This window comes from Anolis carolinensis, chromosome 1, assembly GCF_035594765.1.
Source record: "Anolis carolinensis isolate JA03-04 chromosome 1, rAnoCar3.1.pri, whole genome shotgun sequence".
NCBI lineage: Eukaryota > Metazoa > Chordata > Lepidosauria > Squamata > Dactyloidae > Anolis > Anolis carolinensis.
Genome location: NC_085841.1, coordinates 312,297,486 through 312,315,033, shown reverse-complemented (window position 1 = coordinate 312,315,033; position 17,548 = coordinate 312,297,486). Strand labels below are relative to the sequence as shown.

The 17,548-nt window shown below is 37.3% G+C and overlaps 1 protein-coding gene and 1 pseudogene across 3 annotated transcripts in view; both read left to right on the top strand.

Moving 5' to 3' along the window:
* mga (MAX dimerization protein MGA) overlaps positions 1-17,548 on the top strand; it is a 69,647-nt gene that overhangs the window by 2,073 nt on the left and 50,026 nt on the right. For all 3 annotated transcript variants that reach the window (XM_008104310.3, XM_008104302.3, XM_008104319.3), the window contains exons 2-6: positions 9,170-10,293; positions 11,963-12,896; positions 14,078-14,198; positions 16,103-16,195; positions 17,239-17,370. In XM_008104310.3, the coding sequence (XP_008102517.2) occupies positions 9,209-10,293; positions 11,963-12,896; positions 14,078-14,198; positions 16,103-16,195; positions 17,239-17,370 (2,365 nt within the window). In that variant the 5' untranslated portion in view covers positions 9,170-9,208. The remainder of the gene's footprint in view (positions 1-9,169; positions 10,294-11,962; positions 12,897-14,077; positions 14,199-16,102; positions 16,196-17,238; positions 17,371-17,548) is intronic.
* Positions 801-900, top strand: LOC134295773 (U6 spliceosomal RNA; annotated as a pseudogene).

The following is a 17,548-nucleotide window of genomic DNA, read 5'->3' as shown; positions in this document are numbered from 1 at the left end:
ACTAGAGCATCTCCAACTAAGTGGAGTTGGGGCTTCTGGAGTTAGGAGTCCAAATCTCCTGGAAAGCTAGAGCAGGCATGGGCAAACTTCTGTTAGGAACTGTGGGTGTTGAAGTCCAAAACACCTGGAGGGCCGAAGTTTGCCCATGCCTGGCTTATAGGATTCGGTAGCATTCAGTCATGGCAATTAAATGGGTGTCAAAACTGCATTAATTCTGCAGCATGTTAGCAGGTCAAATGGTCCAAGCACTGATTGGCTGAATATTGTTGGATTGTTTTGAAATCTTCATCTTCAAACATGTTGAGGAACCACTTAAGTGTTTGTAGCTTTGTCTTAGGTGTGAAACAATGACGTGAAAAGTTAAGACTTACGATTCATATGATGTGGTTTCTTTCTATTTATTCAAAATGAACGTTAACTATGCTAATCAGCACTAACACCAAGCAAAAGCCCATTGTTGCAATATATATTCTTACTAGTATTCATTGATCTATCTCAGTGGTTCCCACTTTGGTCCTTCGTGTGTTTGGATTTCCAACTCCCACAAATCCCAGCCTGTAAGGAATTGTGGGAGCCAAAGTCCAAAGCACCTGGAGGCCCAAAGGTTGGGGACCACTGGCCCAAGGATTTGAAAATATTTGAAGACACACAACAAGAAGTGTAGGTACAGGTTTTTAAAAATGGTACTGCATCAAGTTAGTTTATAATATAGTAAGAGTATAAAGCAGCTAAAATCAGTGTTAGAATTATACAGGTTGAGTATCCCTTAGCCAAAATGCATGTGCCCTTCATATGGGAGCTTGCTTTGGCATCACCTATATTAAAATTGGAATGATACAGATAACATTAGCATGATCCCTGCATAAGGATGGCATGCAAATTTGTGATATTTTAGTTTTTAGACTGAGCCAGGGATGTGCTGTGAAGTGGTTTATATATATGAATATAGGTATTTAATAATTTAATGTTTATAACTGTTTATTTATAATATTCAATGTTTGATCAAATGTTAATGTTTGTATGTTTTTAAGGTTTTAAATTATGGTATTGTTTTTAGTGCTAGCCACTTTGGGTCTTTATTTGAGAAAGTGTGGTATAGAAATAATAATAATAGGACCTGAAGTCTTTTGAATTTCAGATTTTTTCATATATTTGAATGCCAGTACAGTAGAGTCCCGTTTATCCAAGCTCCGCTTATCCAAGGTTCTGTATTATCTGTATTTGCCTTTCAGTAGTCAATGACTTTGTAGTCAATTTTTCAATAAATTGCAAAATGTTGGAGCTAAATTCATAAATACAGTAATTATTACATAACGTTATCATGTACTGAACTGCTTTTTCTATCCATTTGTTGTAAAGCATGATGTTTTGGTGCTTAATTTGTAAAATCATAACATAATTTGATGTTTAATAGGGTTTTCCTTAATCCCTCCTTATTATCCAACATTTTCGCTTATCCAATGTTCTGTCGGCCCGTTTATGTTGGATAAGTGAAACTCTATTGTATTTGCATTTATGTACATAATGGGATATCTTGGAGATGGGACCCAAGTCTAAATATGAAATTCATTTATGGTTTATGTACACTTTATATACATAGCTTGGTTGTAACTTTATAAAATATTTTTAATAATTCTGGGCCTGAAGCAAAAAAAAATGTGTACATCAAGCTATCAGAAAGCAAAGGTGTCATTATCTCAGCTACCTATGTGGGCAGTTATACACTTTGAAGGAGTTTGGATTTCAGATTAGAGAGGTACTTTTTCAAACCTACTCTGATATATATAGAAATAAAAGCAAATATTTCTTCCATTTTAGTATCTGAGGTATTAATTACATATGAAGGAAAAAATAGTCATTTTGGAAGGATTCTGTAGATTACTGTTTTTATCACTCAAAGTAAAGTGAATTTCAGGAATTTTGCAGTGGATGGTTGTGTGTAGATTTCAGAGTGTGAGTCTTGTAATTTTTATATTTATTAGTAGTAAAACAATGCCAATAGAATTAAGTGGTGCTGCTTACCTAAAATATTGCAGTGCCATAGTAGGATAACATTTTTATTTAAGATACACTGTTGCATATTATTATAGAACGTACTCTATGCTAACTGTACATTTTCAAAGCCAGATAATGTAAAAATTATGCTGCTATCCCAAAAATGTAATTACATTCAAAACAGTTACATTTCTTTTAAGAGAGAAGAGCTAGAACATTGACATTTATCATAGTAAATGAGGATTTGGATCCAGGCTTCAATATTTCTGTTCCTGTTTCTTGTTTGAAAAAATGCTGCTGGAGTCTTTCAAGCACTCATACATTTAAGGATTGGTTAACATTAGTTTTCATTGTTTGGCACGTTCAAGGCATGGTGGGAAGATTCCCTTCCCCCTTTGTGGCTGAAGGTGATAAAATAACCCAGGGCAACAGGATTAATTGTTTTCTAGAGTATCTTCATACATTTATCTTTCCATATGATAATGCATAATGGCACCCTGTTGAGGTAGGGTTAATGAATATGTTGTGAGTTCATAATTTTGCTGATATTAGAGGAAAATTTTCTTTGAGAGCCTAGAGTCCAGCATATAATTTCAATAGTTTACTTTATAAAGATGCTTAAATGGAGGTAAATTCTGTCAGAGTTGGTGTTAGTTGATTTTCTCCCAAGTGTAAATGCATAATGTTTATTTGTTTACAATTTAATGTTGCAAATGCACTTCTGTGGTAGCTTTTAAAACAATGGCTTGTCAGTGTTACAACTGCTGCATCTTATAAAAGTTACCAAAACATTTAAAAAACAAACATTAATTTGCAAATAATTTTTGACTCTATGGTTATTTTTGATTAGATGCTTGATTTTAAACTTAATTTTGTGTAGTGTCAAATAATCCTTTACTATATTTTTCAGAATTGGAAATAAGGTATGATTGGCTATATTTGTACAGTTTGGAAGTGATTTCCTTTTCCACACTTTGACATTTCTCACATGGCATAAAATTGTGTGTGTATATGGCTGTAATGGAACCTTTAAGATTAACACTTTAAAAATTTTTCATGTGAACCTCTGTGAATCTAAAGCCCACTTTCTTCTTGGTATGGACAAGAAAAAAATAGCAAGGTGGCTCAAATCCAGGACGTTCAATTATGGTGCCTTTGGTCAGGATCCTGTTTAGTCTTCTGAGCTACAACCATTTGACAAAAGGTGCATCTATTCTGTAGAACGAATGTAGTTTGACATCATTTTAACTGCCATGGTTGTTACAAGACGGGATGAGCGAATCTCCCAGCTAACACATCCAGTGATCTCCTGATCTCTCTGTAGACGGCTAATTCTCTCACACCAGAAGCAACTTGCTGTATTATCTAGTCACTTTTGACACGATTTTAAAAAACCTATCATGGCTGAATGCTATGGAAGCATAGGATTTGAAGTTTTCATGGTCTTTAGCCTTCTCTGTCAAAGAATGTGGGTGCCTACAAATCCCATGACTCCACAGCATTGAACCATGGCAGTTAAAATGGTGTCAAACTACATTAATTCTATAGTGTATGTGCGTCCAAAGTCCTGCATTAAGATAAATGTTTGGTATAGTGGAAGGTGGAAATGTCATCTTACACTCGATGTCTTTAGTATATTTATGTATTTAGCCTTTCTATAACTTTTGACTTAATTGCAGGCCTAGCTTGCTTCTTTCAGAAAGATGTTTTTACATATACAGTACATCAGATTATTCTTGCAGAAGCAGTCAAGACTTGCAATAAACTCAAAATGTTGTAAATTCTTAATGGTAAGCATAATTTCCATTAGAGTTTGAGTCACATGACGAACTGTGACAGATATGAGCCAAAATCAGAAACTTCATATCTCTTCTAACAATAAATTGTGGTTTTGTATTTGATTCTAATTGGGGCAATTAGTTTAAAGCAGACCTACAACAGCCTGTGGTCCTCAGAGTGTTTTGGATTTCAACTCCCAGAATTCCTGACCATTGGACAATCTGGCTAGGGCTTCTAGGACTTGGTGTCCCAAAACCTGGAAGGCCACAGGTTGTGCAGACCTGGTTTAAATTATCTGAGGAACAAATGGCATGTTGAAACTTAGAGGAATAAAGGTCTGGTTCACGCATGATAGCCAAAAATGACCTCTTGGGACTGTGCTGTAGTTTCTTACTTGTCCTTGCTAATAATCATATCTTCAGTTTCTCATTTTTAGTAATATAGTTGCCTACTCAAACATTGTGGTAAATTATGGTTATTATGGTTAAAATGACTTAGGAAATAACAGCATATTCCTATAGGTTCAAGTATTTCACCACCATATTTCTCACTGCTATTTCCTTATTCATTATAACCATAATAATAAATAATAACTTGAATGTACGGAATATGCGTATTAGCTGGAAAGGAGAGAGCCTAGTGTTATGAGTGTTTACAATTGAACAAATGGCAAATAGACTTTAGAAAGAAGTATAATGAGGGTAGAGATAATATGAAATTTGAAGGAGTGATAATCCAAAGAGAGAAAAAAGTAAAAACAATGAAAGAATAAAAGGTACAGTAAGTGATCTTAATAAATTATTAATAGAAGAACAAAAACGATCATTTTAGAGAATTATGGGAACAAGATTTAGAAAAAAACTTAAATATTCAAAAATGGAAAAGAATATGAAGTATGCATGTCTTTAACATTTCTATAAGAATTAAGAAAAATTACTATAAAATAATTTGGAGATGCTTTTTAACCCCAGTTAGACTAAATCAGATAGAGAAGAAATATTCTAACAAATGCTGGAGAGGCTGCGAGGAAGTAGGCTCATATATACTCATGTGGTGGTCCTGCAAATTTATTTTAAAATTCTGGGAAATAGTTTTAATGAAATAAGGGCAATAATAAAATTTGAGTTAAAATGTACCAGAAATAGCATTTTTATCAGTATATGATAAGATGATACTTACACAAGAAAAAGAATTGACCTCTAGTTTACTAACTGCGGCAAGATGGATACAGTAAGATTGATACAGTAGAGTCTCGCTTATCCAAACTTTGCTTATCAATGTTCTGTATTATCCAACGCAGTCTGCCTTTTAGTAGTCAGTGTTTTCAATGCATTCAGATATTTTGGTTCGTAATTCGTAAATACAGTAATTACTACATAATATTACCATGTATCGAACTGCCTTTTCTGTCTGTTTGTTGTAAAACATGATGTTTTGGTGCTTAATTTGTGAAATCATAATATAATTTGACGTTTAATAGGCTTTTTCTTAATCCCTCCTTATTATCCAACATCTTCACCTATCCAACGTTCTGCTGGCCCGTTTATGTTGGATAAGCGAGACTACTGTAGTTGCAAAAAAATTGGAAGGATAAAAGGGAAATTCATCCAAAAGAATGGTATAGAGATATGTGGAATATAATGATCAATTATAAACTGATTTGTGACAAAGTTTAAAAGGGTATTTGGAAACAAACAGATTTTTGGAAACAAACATAAGGGGTAAAAAATTTTTAGTACAGTAGAACCTTGGTAGTCCGAGTTAAACGGGCGGACCTCAGCTCGGTCAACCAGGATCACTTGGATTACCAGGCTTCCTCTCTGTGGGGACGCAGGCTGGATCGGGAGGCGCTGCAAGCACTTCCCAATCCAGCCCTCGTCCCAACCACGGGGAGGCCTCTCCGTGGGGAGGCCTCTCCGTGGGGACGAAGGCTGGATCGGGAGGCGCTGCAAGCACTTCCTGATCCAGCCCTCATCCCAACCGCGGGGAGGCCTCTCCGTGGGGACGAAGGCTGGATCGGGAGGCGCTGCAAGCACCTCCCGATCCAGCCCTTGTCCCAACCGCAGGCAGACCCCTCCGTGGGGACGCAGGCTGGATCGGGAGGTGCTTGCAGCGCCTCCCGATCCAGCCTGCGTCCCCACGGAGAGGCCTCCCCGCGGTTGGGAGCACCCGCTGAACGAAGGGGCTCTCCCTCCCTTTGCCGGTGGCCTGGAGCCAGGGAAGCGACCCCCGCTTCCCTGGCTCCAAGCCTCTGCCAAAGGGAGAAAGCTCCTTCGTTCGGCGGGTGCTTGGAGGAAGCACCCGCTGAACGAAGGGGCTCTCCCTCCTTTTGGCGGAGGCCTGGAGCCAGGGAAGCGACTCCCGCTTCCCTGGCTCCAAGCCTCCGCCAAAGGGAGAAAGCTCCTTCGTTCGGCGGGTGGGTGAACCGGGAGGGCCGCAAAAGCCCTCCCCGTTCACCCACCCGCCCGCCCGTGCCTTGGCTCCTTTGTCATGCCGGAGCCGGCAACACCGGCACCCGGCATGGCGAAGGAGCCGGCTGTGTGTGTTGCTAGGTAAATAGCAAGCTACCTAGCAACATGCACGGGGCGAGCACCCCTTGGGAGGTGCCCCCTGCGTGTTGCTAGGTAGCTTGCTATCTACCTAGCAACACGCAGGAGCCACCTCCCAAGGGGCGAGTGCCCCGTGCATGTTGCTAGGTAGCTTGCTATCTACCTAGCAACACGCACGCCAGCGAGCAAGTGAACGGGGAGGGCCTTTGCGGCCCTCCCGTTCACCTGCTCGGATTGCATGGAGGCTCGGACGAGCGGGGCTCGAACGAGTGGGGTTTTACTGTATATATTCATTGAAGGACAGGGGAACAAACCTGCAACAGAAATAATGAAATTTTAGAAAAATTAGATGAGCTGGTCCAGGTGAAGGCAGCACAAGAAAAGGATATGGGAATAATAATAATAATAAAACAAATGTACATAAATTGATAGAAAATTGTAATATAACTATAATCATAACATTTTTTAAGAGGGGAAAATCGAAAAACTAGATGGGTAGCATTGTTATCAATATACTATAGATGATACACAAGAAGAAAAAAAGAATTGACCTCTAGTTTATTAACAGCATCAAGATTGATAGTTGCATAGAATGGGAAAGATAAAAGGGAAATTCAGAAGACTGGTATAGAGAAATTTGGAATATAGCAATCAATGACAAACTGACTTGTAACATTAAAGTTAAAAAGGATATTTGAAAACAAACAGATTTTTGGGACATATGGGGTAAATTTATTGCATATATATTCATTGAAGGAAAGGGGAACAAACCTGCAACAAAAATAATGACATTTGTGGGAAAATTAAATACAAGATGAATTGATTCAGGTGAAGGTGGCACAAAAATAAATAAATGAAGGGGGTATGAGAATAACAGTAAAATAGAATATATGTAAATGGACAGAAAATTGTAATAGAACTATAAGCATAATATGTTTAAAGAGGGGAAAACAGAAAACTAGATGGGTAGCAAGTTATTGTTATGTTCATTGTTATTTTAGATTAGAGTATGCAAAATGCTAACATGTTTCATGATGGTATATATAAGTTGTACTAAGAGGTTAAATATATCTATATGTCTCTTTCAAAATACCATGTACTTTCCTGTCATAAATATTGGTTTTTTATTGTTGTATTTTTGGAAAAAATGTTAACTGTATATTCTGACACTAAAAAGATTAATTAAAAAAACACGATCCTACAGCAAATTCCTCATTTTCAAAACACATTATACATCAGATCAAACTATGCTGCCTGGTAAAATTCTACTTGTTTCATCAATCTGATATATTCATCACACATAACTCAGATTTGTATGTGTGTGTTTATCTATGTAAAATTTATTTAAGGTGCTGAATGTTCTGTTCATGTTTCTGTCACTGATGAAGACTCATATTAGTCATATCACCATCATCCACTAAAATATCACATCATGTAGAGTTTTTTTCACAACTTGTTTGACATATTTATGTTGTAAAATAGTACTGCATGAAGATAGTATTAAAATTAGTAATGGAATTTGTAAAAGAAAATATATGTGGTATGGCATTTTTATTTTTTTGTGTTTTTCAAATTCAGCACCACAAATACATTAAAAACAGATAGAGTGTTGTTTTGTCCCATCACAGGCTTCATAATTTATACTTGAAGTTATGATTATAGGCAATCTAAGTAGAAGGGATACAGATGGTGACTACAATATTCCATTTCATCCATATTTAACTGAAATACAATCATATTTCCCTTTAAAATATTACTATGATTTATTTGTATACTACTTTTTCACCAGAATTGAGACTCAAGGCAGCATTTAAAAATTAAAACATATAAAATGTGTAGATTTAAAATACAGAATTTAATTATTAAACATGCAATTAAATTATTAATCACACTAAAATAATAAAAAATAGTTTTCTTAAAAGGGCAAGATCCTCTTTTCAATCCAATTCTAAGGAAACTGTTTGGTTGCTAAATTGGCTGCTGTTATTAAAGCATAGCAGCAGAAAAATTGGAGCTTACTACCCACAAGATAAGTACTCAATCAAAGGAGGGTCACGGAACTGAGTGGAATTAAGCTCCCTCTGAAATTGCAAGTTTGCAGCTTGTGTGTACTGCTGGACTCATTCCTGAACTTGTATGCCTAGACTTCTGCAGTGGCCACAAGTGCTAAAACTGGTGTATCCACTGTGCCCATTCCTAAATGTGTCAAAGCTGGCAAAATGATACATGGCTTGATTACAACTGTTTGAACTACTGTAACACACATTATGTACGCCTTTAGACCCTATTGGGAAAATACTGCAAATCCCAAATATTACACCTCCTGACTGAGACAGTTTACTATCTGAAAGATTATATCTCCCTATATAAGCCTGCCCAAGATCTTTGAGGAATGACTTTCTCTTGGTCTGATTGTCATAAGCTTGTTTGGTGCTGTTCTCAGCTTCTTCGTCATCTCTGCTTTCTTTCCTTGTTGGGGAAGGCTTTCTTGTAGCTATTACATGGTTATGCAGAAGGGTATTTTAATGATGACTGTTTGCTGTGTTTCTGTTGTCATCTTTTTTTTTAATAAAAGATATTTTAATGTTCTCAATTTTGTTACTGTAGTTTATAATATTCTAATAATCCAGGTATATTTTAGCAGCTTTGGTTCCCATGTTGGCAGAAAAGAAGGATATTTTTAAAAATGAATAAATAAATGCATAAATAACCATGGAATTTGGCTAAACTGATAATAGCAGTGTATTGTTTATTGCATATGCTAGTGAGAGCCTTTTAAATGTACAATGTTTTTCTTACACTGTATAAATGTTCATTGCACACTGCTTTTGATTTTTTCTTCTCAGGATGACCAACATGAAAGAAAATCAGCTCACACTGTGAATATGGAGAATTTTGTAGAAATTTCGTCACTTCCCAAAACAGGGAAGCAATCAGTCAGGTTAGGAAACCAGAATGGCGGAACAGTACCAGGTGCGGCACCTGCTCTTTATGTCCTTGTAAAACAAAGTACAGGGAAATCTGACCAGGGAAATTTGGTTTCAAATCAAGATGACTGTGGTCTTCCCAGTAGTGCAGCACAACCAGTGTCTAAAGCAACGACATACCTTCCAGCGGAGTGCACCTCAGGAAATGTTACTGTTATTTTGGACAACAGCAATATGTGGAATGAGTTCTACCACCGTAACACTGAAATGGTGTTGACTAAACAGGGAAGACGAATGTTTCCATATTGTCGATACTGGGTAAGAGGTCTGGAATCCAATTTAAGGTATATCCTGGTTATGGATATTTCTCCAGTTGACAACTTTCGCTATAAGTGGAATGGTAATAATTGGGAGCCCAGTGGGAAAGCAGAACCTCATGTCTTAGGAAGAGTTTTTATTCACCCAGAATCCCCTTCTACAGGATATTATTGGATGCGCCAACCAGTTTCTTTCTACAAACTGAAAGTAACTAATAATACCTTGGACCAGGAAGGCCATATCATTCTACACTCTATGCACCGCTATCTACCTCGGTTACACCTTGTGCCTGCTGAACAAGCCACAGATGTTATCCAGCTGAATGGTCCTGATGTCCATACTTTCACTTTTCCACAGACAGAATTTTTTGCTGTGACTGCCTACCAAAACATCCAAATTACACAACTAAAAATAGACTATAATCCATTTGCTAAAGGATTTAGGGATGATGGCCTGAGCAGTAGACTTCAGCGTGATACAAAGCAAAACGACAGATCAGAACAGGAAGGAGGTAGTTTAACTAATTCTCCCAGCAATTATAAACATCCCAGTGAAGGTGATATTTTGGATCCAGAGCAGAGAGCTCTAGAGACATCATTTCATGATATGTATAACCCTGATTTGGAGAGAGATTCACCCAGCCCATATCATGATTCCCCGGGTTTTATGGAGACAGACATACATGGATGTGATGTCCCATCATTAAAGCAGGAGACTTCTGAAAGGTAGGATTGTATCTTACTTTCTTTACAGCAAGTATTCATATTTTAGAAAGCTATTGGATGCATTATCAACTCTTAAATGCCATTCTAGTTGTTTTTCACTGCAGTGCCTGTGGAACTTTGTTCCATACAATAAAATATTGAAGATATTTTTAAAATAATACATATTTAGTTCAGTCTGTTTGGAAGACCATATCTCCCTGTATGAATCTTTTTTTATTTAGGCAGGCTTTTAAACAAACTTTTTAAGAATGAGTTAGGAGGTGCTATATAGTGTTTCAGTTTCTTTTAACAGTTTTTACTCATTTGTTTAATGTGATTTGAATTATTTCAGATGTAATTTCTGTAGTTGATTGTACAAAGTGTATGTCCAGGAGGAAAGGGCAAAGGATGTGAGCAGGGTAGCATAAATAAATAAATAATGACATAATTAAAAAAAAAAAGTAAACGATTTTGGGTTTCTTTGCAGATATTCCCAGGGAATATTTGGACATCAATATAGTTTTACTAATTTTGATCTAGAATTGGATGGGCAGCTTTTTTTCTTTTGAGATCTTTTTCTTTTATGATAATGTATGGAAGAGCATACATAGGTAGTTGATAAAGTTCAAGCCAGCAGTGGACAGCACCAGAATTTGATGAACTCATTCCCACTGGTTGGCCTAACTAATCCCATTGGTTAGTCCAAACTAGAGAAGAACTATTATAGAGTAGACACATTGAATCAGTTCTGTTGTGAATCAAAACATAGATACAGTTGATTCTCAGGTAACTTGAACTTGAGGAACGGAAACTTTTAAGTAACCAGCACAAATGTAACTAAAATTGCATAGTTCATACACAAAGCTGTTTTTATGATACAGTAAAACTATTAGATTAAGTTTTTGTTTATTTGTTTCAATATGCTTTTAATTGCTGAATTTTAATATTAATATTAAGTCAATACAGTGTTTGTGGTATAGTATAGTATGTGGCATAGTAGTAGTTAGATCTATTTTTAAGAATAACTCTCAAGAAACTAGAAACTATCTGTCAATCCCTATGGGTGCTGGTTAATCGAGAGTCTGTTTTAAATATGATTGATTTTGTGGATCTATAGTTGAGACTGGCAAAAGAAGTTAGGCGTATTTCTGTCACTCTCTTTTATCTTTCATCATCTTTTATTTCCACAAACACATGACTTGATTATTTGCAGAGTTTAAGGACACAAGTTGCCTACTTTAATCTATGAAAGGGTTTGATGAATCTTCTATTACCGTTCCGTTAAATTAATTAATTTGTTAAACATGTTTGGTAGGCGTTACAACTGAGTCTAAAACTAGAGGATAGTTGCATTCTACCTATCCTTGAAAGAGATAGAGCAGGCATGGGCAGACTTTGGCCCTCCGGGTGTTTTGGATTTTAGCTCCCACAATTCCTAACAGTAGGCTAAAATCCCACAATTTCTAACAGTTGAAGTCCAAATCATCCTGAGGGCCAAAGTATGCCCATGCCTGAGATAGAAGAATGCTACCAAGAGATAATATTTTACAGTAATCTGAGATGTATTTGTTTTTATATATTTTGACTTTGTATGTGTGATTTATTTAAATGCATTTAAAATGAAAAAGATAAATCGGGTTTTTAAATTGCATTTTGCTTTCTTGACATTTTGTTTTTCTGTCATGTTCAGTCCAATAGCTAGCCCTTGTCAAAGCATCGCTTGTGTGGCATCCCTATTACAGTCAAATGGAGACATCAGTGCTGTGGTTAAGGAGGAACCAGAAGATGACTATGATTATGGACCAAATGTTTCTGTGGAAGGGATAAGTGTGAAGCAGGAAGACGAAGATGATATGTCTGAGGAATATCTCAACAGCAGTGATTCATTTCTAGAGCAGCAGCTGAAGGATCACAAAAAGGAAATTGAATCCCATAAGAGGCCCCATGATAGTCAGTTGGGTGTTGCCAGAGCAAAAATGTTAAAATTGGATAGTGCCAAGATGCCTGTTGTATACTTAGAACCCTGTGCAGTCACTAGAAACACAGTAAAAGTCTCCACTATTCCACCAGCCACGGTATCATCTAAGAGTGAGCAGTCTTCTTTGAATCATTCAGTGGGATCATTCCCTACTTATTTTGAAAATAGTTTTATCCCCAGTCAGTTTGCAGGTATGAAAGCAAAGGAAATAACTACTGGAAAACAGATATCTGGAGATAACGTGTCGCAAATGTGTTCTTTAGTAGGAGATATGCTATGGGAAAATACTGAAATTTCAAGCAATTTTGCAGAGGCAAGTAAGGTGTCTAGTTGTAATGTAAAGACGTATGCATATAGTGACCCTTTGTTAAAAAAAGTTAACTCCACTGGAAAAAAGATCAATGCACTAGAGAATATTTCATGCAAGAATGTTATTTGTAATAAAAATGTTGAGTTGCCTGCCCCACGCAAAAGAGGAAGACCACGGAAAATAAAGCATTTACGAGTTGGAAGACCACCTAAATCCACTGGAAGGTTGATCACAACAAGTGCTTATGCTTCTTTGGGACCTGATGGCAATCATTTGAATGTTAAGCCCGATCTTGTGGATGTGGATGGCGTACTCTTTGTATCCTTTGCATCCAAGGTAAATGTAGACCTGAATGAAATTTAGGGCCATCAGAAATACTTAGATCAGTGTGGTCCAACCTTTAGTTACCCGAGGGCCAATCAAACTTTAGTATAGGAATGTGAGGGCCAGAGACATTCCAGAAAGAAAACGTTTCTTAAAAACAAAGCAGTAAGAAGGGTAAACAATTTTTTTTCCAAATGTTAAATTAAAATATTTTTCTAGTAAGAAGGGCAAGGGCCCACAAAAATGAATTGGTGGGCTGCTGGTTGGACCACACTGACTTAGATAATACGTAAGAAGTGTACTTAAGTCAGAAAGTAGACCTGTAGTATTGAACTGAACTGTGAATCACAACATCTGCTTAAGTTATTTTGGAGTTTTATATTACCAAAAATACTAATTGTTGCCCCTTAAATTGGATTTCAAGTAAAGCCCTCTGACAAGTAAAGTCTATTAGACATTGTTTAAATGGTTAAACTCCCCATGTGATGAGTTGTCCAAGGTGATCTTTTTGGGTATCAGGAGCAACTTGAGAAACTGCAAGTTGCTTCTGGTGTGAGAGAATTGGCCGTCTGCAAGGACATTGCCCAGGGGACACCCTGTGGGAGGCTTCTCTCATGTCCCCACATGGGGAGCTGGCGCTGACAGAAGGAACTCAACTGCTCTTCCCAGATTCGAACCGCTGGCCAGTTTGTCAGCAGTCCTGTCAGCACAAGGGTTTAACCCATTGCGCCACCAGGGCTCCGTCCAAGGTGATGCAGTATATAAATAACTTCATGTTGAACTACCGCATGCACAAAGATGTGCATGTGAAGTCATCCATGTCGTTGAATATCCTGAACAGTTAGGATTTCAAATTATGTGGAATTCTTTTCACATAACACTGCATGTATGAAGGTCTTTATAGTGGTTATTCCTATTGTACAAATGGATTGCTGCAGATAGAGTTGCATGGGGCATTCATGTGAGCTAGGGCTACTCAATGTGGCCCTATTCCTGTTTGAATGATAACCACTGTAATGGCACTTTAATAAGGCTCAAAGTTTGTGTTCTGTTGTCTAGATCTAGACTACTTTGAATTGTTGTCCGTTTGTAGCGTTTGAATTAGCCTGTGATTATCACTACTGTAAGCCTAAGGTAGAATTTCACCAAGACATAAATTTTATTTTTATTTATTTACTATTTTTGACACATAGGAGGCTCTTGATATCCACAGTGTGAATAGAGCTGAAGAAAAGCAATTGAAAAATGTGCAGACTGCTTCACTGACTTCATGTGATCATTGTGTTGATCCAGTCAACAGGGAGGCTTACGTTGGTGAGCTCAGAATTTTAAAAATGTCATACATAGTTTGGGGGTGATGATTTATCATTTTGTATAGCACTTTCCTTCTCTGCTATGGTTGACTATTTGAGTTGGCTAGTAAAGGGCTAAACTATGTAGCTTTTAAAATACAGTAGAGTCTCACTTATCCAACATAAACGGGCTGGCAGAACGTTGGATAAGTGAATATGTTGAATAGTAAGGAGGGATTAAGGAAAAGCCTATTAAACATCAAATTAGGTTATGATTTGACAAATTAAGCACCAAAACATCATGTTATACAACAAATTTGACAGAAAAAGTAGTTCAATACATGGTAATGCTATGTAGTAATTACTGTATTTACGAATTTAGTACCAAAATATCATGTTGTATTGAAAACATTGTCTACAAAAATGCGTTGGATAATCCAGAACGTTGGATATGCGAGTGTTGGATAAGTGAGACTCTACTGTATCATTTTTGTTGGGTGGGGAAGGCAGATAAATAGGGGAATCAAATGCAGAGCAGGCTTGGAAGAAGAATTTAGTCTTTTATCTACTGCTGTGGAAAATCCATTGTTTAAAGGTGGCATATACTTGGTGGGAGAGTGGGAGGGAGTCCCCGCCCCCATTGATGTCAGTGGAAGGCTTTCTCCCAGTGAGGGATTTTCCATTGAATTGTTACTGGGGCTGAAAGGGTTAAATTTGCCTGTTCTATTTCTGTTATAGCCTGCTCAGTACAACCTGCCATCTGACAAGAAAGTTTAATCTCTATACCAAAATACTTCTAAGTAAACGGAGGGGAAGCAAGGAATGTAATGGCACTTTTAAGACTACAGTTGATGTTCCACATTAGCAGGAGTTAGGACCCCTGCAAACTAAAAAAAAAAGTGAATAACTAGCATGCCACACCAAGACATGCTTCAGACCCATTTCCCACCATTAACCCAAGGTCATCACTCATTTTCCTGGATGCATCAGCCTGAATTGTAAGGCCATTCCCCACCCACCCGCTTCTTCCTTGCTTGCTTCTTCTCTTTCTTCCATTTCCCATTCTCTTCTTCAGCACTGGTTCCCTATCATCTCTCTGCAAACCTCATCCTGAATGTAATGCAGGGTGGGGAACTGAAGGAAAGAGTGGTGGAAGGGACATATAGACAGGGAAGGGCTTTAAAGTTCAGGCTAATGCTGGTGGTGGGGTGATAAGCAATGGAGTCCAGGGAAGTTAGAAACTAACCAAGTGGGTTTGAAACCTGGACAAGGCTTCTATGGGAAAGAGAGGATGTTACCCATAGAAACACACCTTCCATCTCAATGGCTTAAGTGCAATTGTTTGTCCTAATGAAGTAATAGATTCAACAGTTAGACTCATTCAGCCATTGGGAACTTGGTAAGTCAGTCCTTATATAAGTTCAATTGATTCAGTGGGCCTTCTTTGCTTAGAATTTAATTCAGAGACTTGCCATTGTATTTACATTATGCCCAGTAAAGCCATGCAAAAATGTCCATTGTGATGTTTATGAGCTAGCATTTTATCACAAGTAATCAGAGCTTTGTGGGCATGTTCTTTGTCCATACCAATCTAGCAGTTTGAAAACTAAACCTGAAATAGCACCTCAGCAGTGCCATTTTAAGAAAATTGTCAAGGTCTGAAAATCTTTCTTACATTCAGATTTGCTTTTTTAAAAATTTGTGTTGAGAGTGAATGATAGTTTCCGTTAACCCTCTGTTGTTGAAAAAATACTACAGCTTTCCTCACTGGACTCCTTTTTTCTCTTAAAATTTGTAGGAAGCACGGGATGTCTTCAGTAGTAGCTCCCTCTCCGGGTGCAGAGAATGATGGGAAAAGAATTGTTGCTTTGGTATGTGAATATTGATGATATTAATGGATTTAAAAGTTATGTGTGTATTTGACAGGTGATAAAATGATACAACAGCTGGAAAAAGAATTGTTGGAAGATTTGAAGTCTTTAAAGTACAGACAGGTGATACATCCTAGCCTTCGAGAAGGTAGGTATATGTGACTACTATGCCATGATGATTGTTTTTCGATTGTGCTGATCATACGTGTACTGTTACTTTTCCTGTAGAAAATACTGGAATACTACGCAGATTACCATTTTTATTGCCATCACAAGATGTGTGGTTTATGTCAAAGAGTTTTGATTGGTCCAGTATCTCAAATGTGCTATTTTCAAAAAGCATATTAGTTAAATAATGAAATCATATCAAATCATAACATATGACAACACTCTTTATCAGTTGTTACATATGTTTTCCCTTGAGCTGAGCTATATTATTTCATAGTTCTTACCGCTGTGTAAGATTTCTGGCACCATGTTGCTTGTTTTAATTAATTTGCAGTTGTTAAAAGAAATCGTTGTATATCCTTAGTAGAAGCAGAAATTATTCTAGCCAGTTTCGTCTTATTTCTCCTGGACCTTGGGAAGCATAAATATAATTTTTTTAATTGTGTCAGAAGCGAATTGAGGGTGTAGTTATAATGTATTTGAAAACACAAAGTTAAAAACTTGGCATACTAAATGTCCTTTGACTAGAAGCTGGCCACTTGGAGTGCCTCTGGTGTTGCTGTAAGAAGGTTCTCCATTGTGCATGTGGCAGGCTCAGGCTGCATTGTAGTAAGTTGTCTGTGGTTTGCTCTTCTCCACACTCGCATGACATGGACTCCACTTTGTATCCCCATTTTTGAAGATTGGCTATTCACGACACGTGAGAAGCCTCTTCGCAGAATCATAACACATCTGGGCATTCCCTGGGCAACGTCTTTGTAGACAGCTGATTCTCTCACACAAGATGCAACTTGCAGCATGCAACCAAACAAATAAATATAAATAATTGTAGCTCTTGAATAACTTTTTTTCTGATCATTTGCCTCTAATGTGGCCAGTGGGTAGATTGTGACTGTCATCTTCTCAGTATTTATTTCCAAAAGACAATTTATTGCATTTCATCCCACAATTTGCTCCTAAAATTAGGGGTTTTTTTTAACCATACATAAGGAAGTTAATGTCGAGGTGGCATTTTTCTTACAGTGGGGCTAAAGCTGAATTTTGTGGACGCAGCAATGAGCATTGATCTAAAATATTTGGGTGTGCAGCTACCATTGAGTTATTCAGATGACTATATTTCATGGAAGAATTTGAGAGGCAGTTCCACTTCTTCTGGTAAGTCAGTATCTTCCTTTATGCAATGGTGTTTTTAAAAAAATATGAAAGAAGTCAACTTTTGAAGACAAATTAAGTATATCTGCTTTGTTGCAATAAAACATGAATTCTTCAGTGTTCCTGAAAATTAGGTGTTTGGATATGGCTCACTTTTTAACAGTTTTACATGTAATTATGC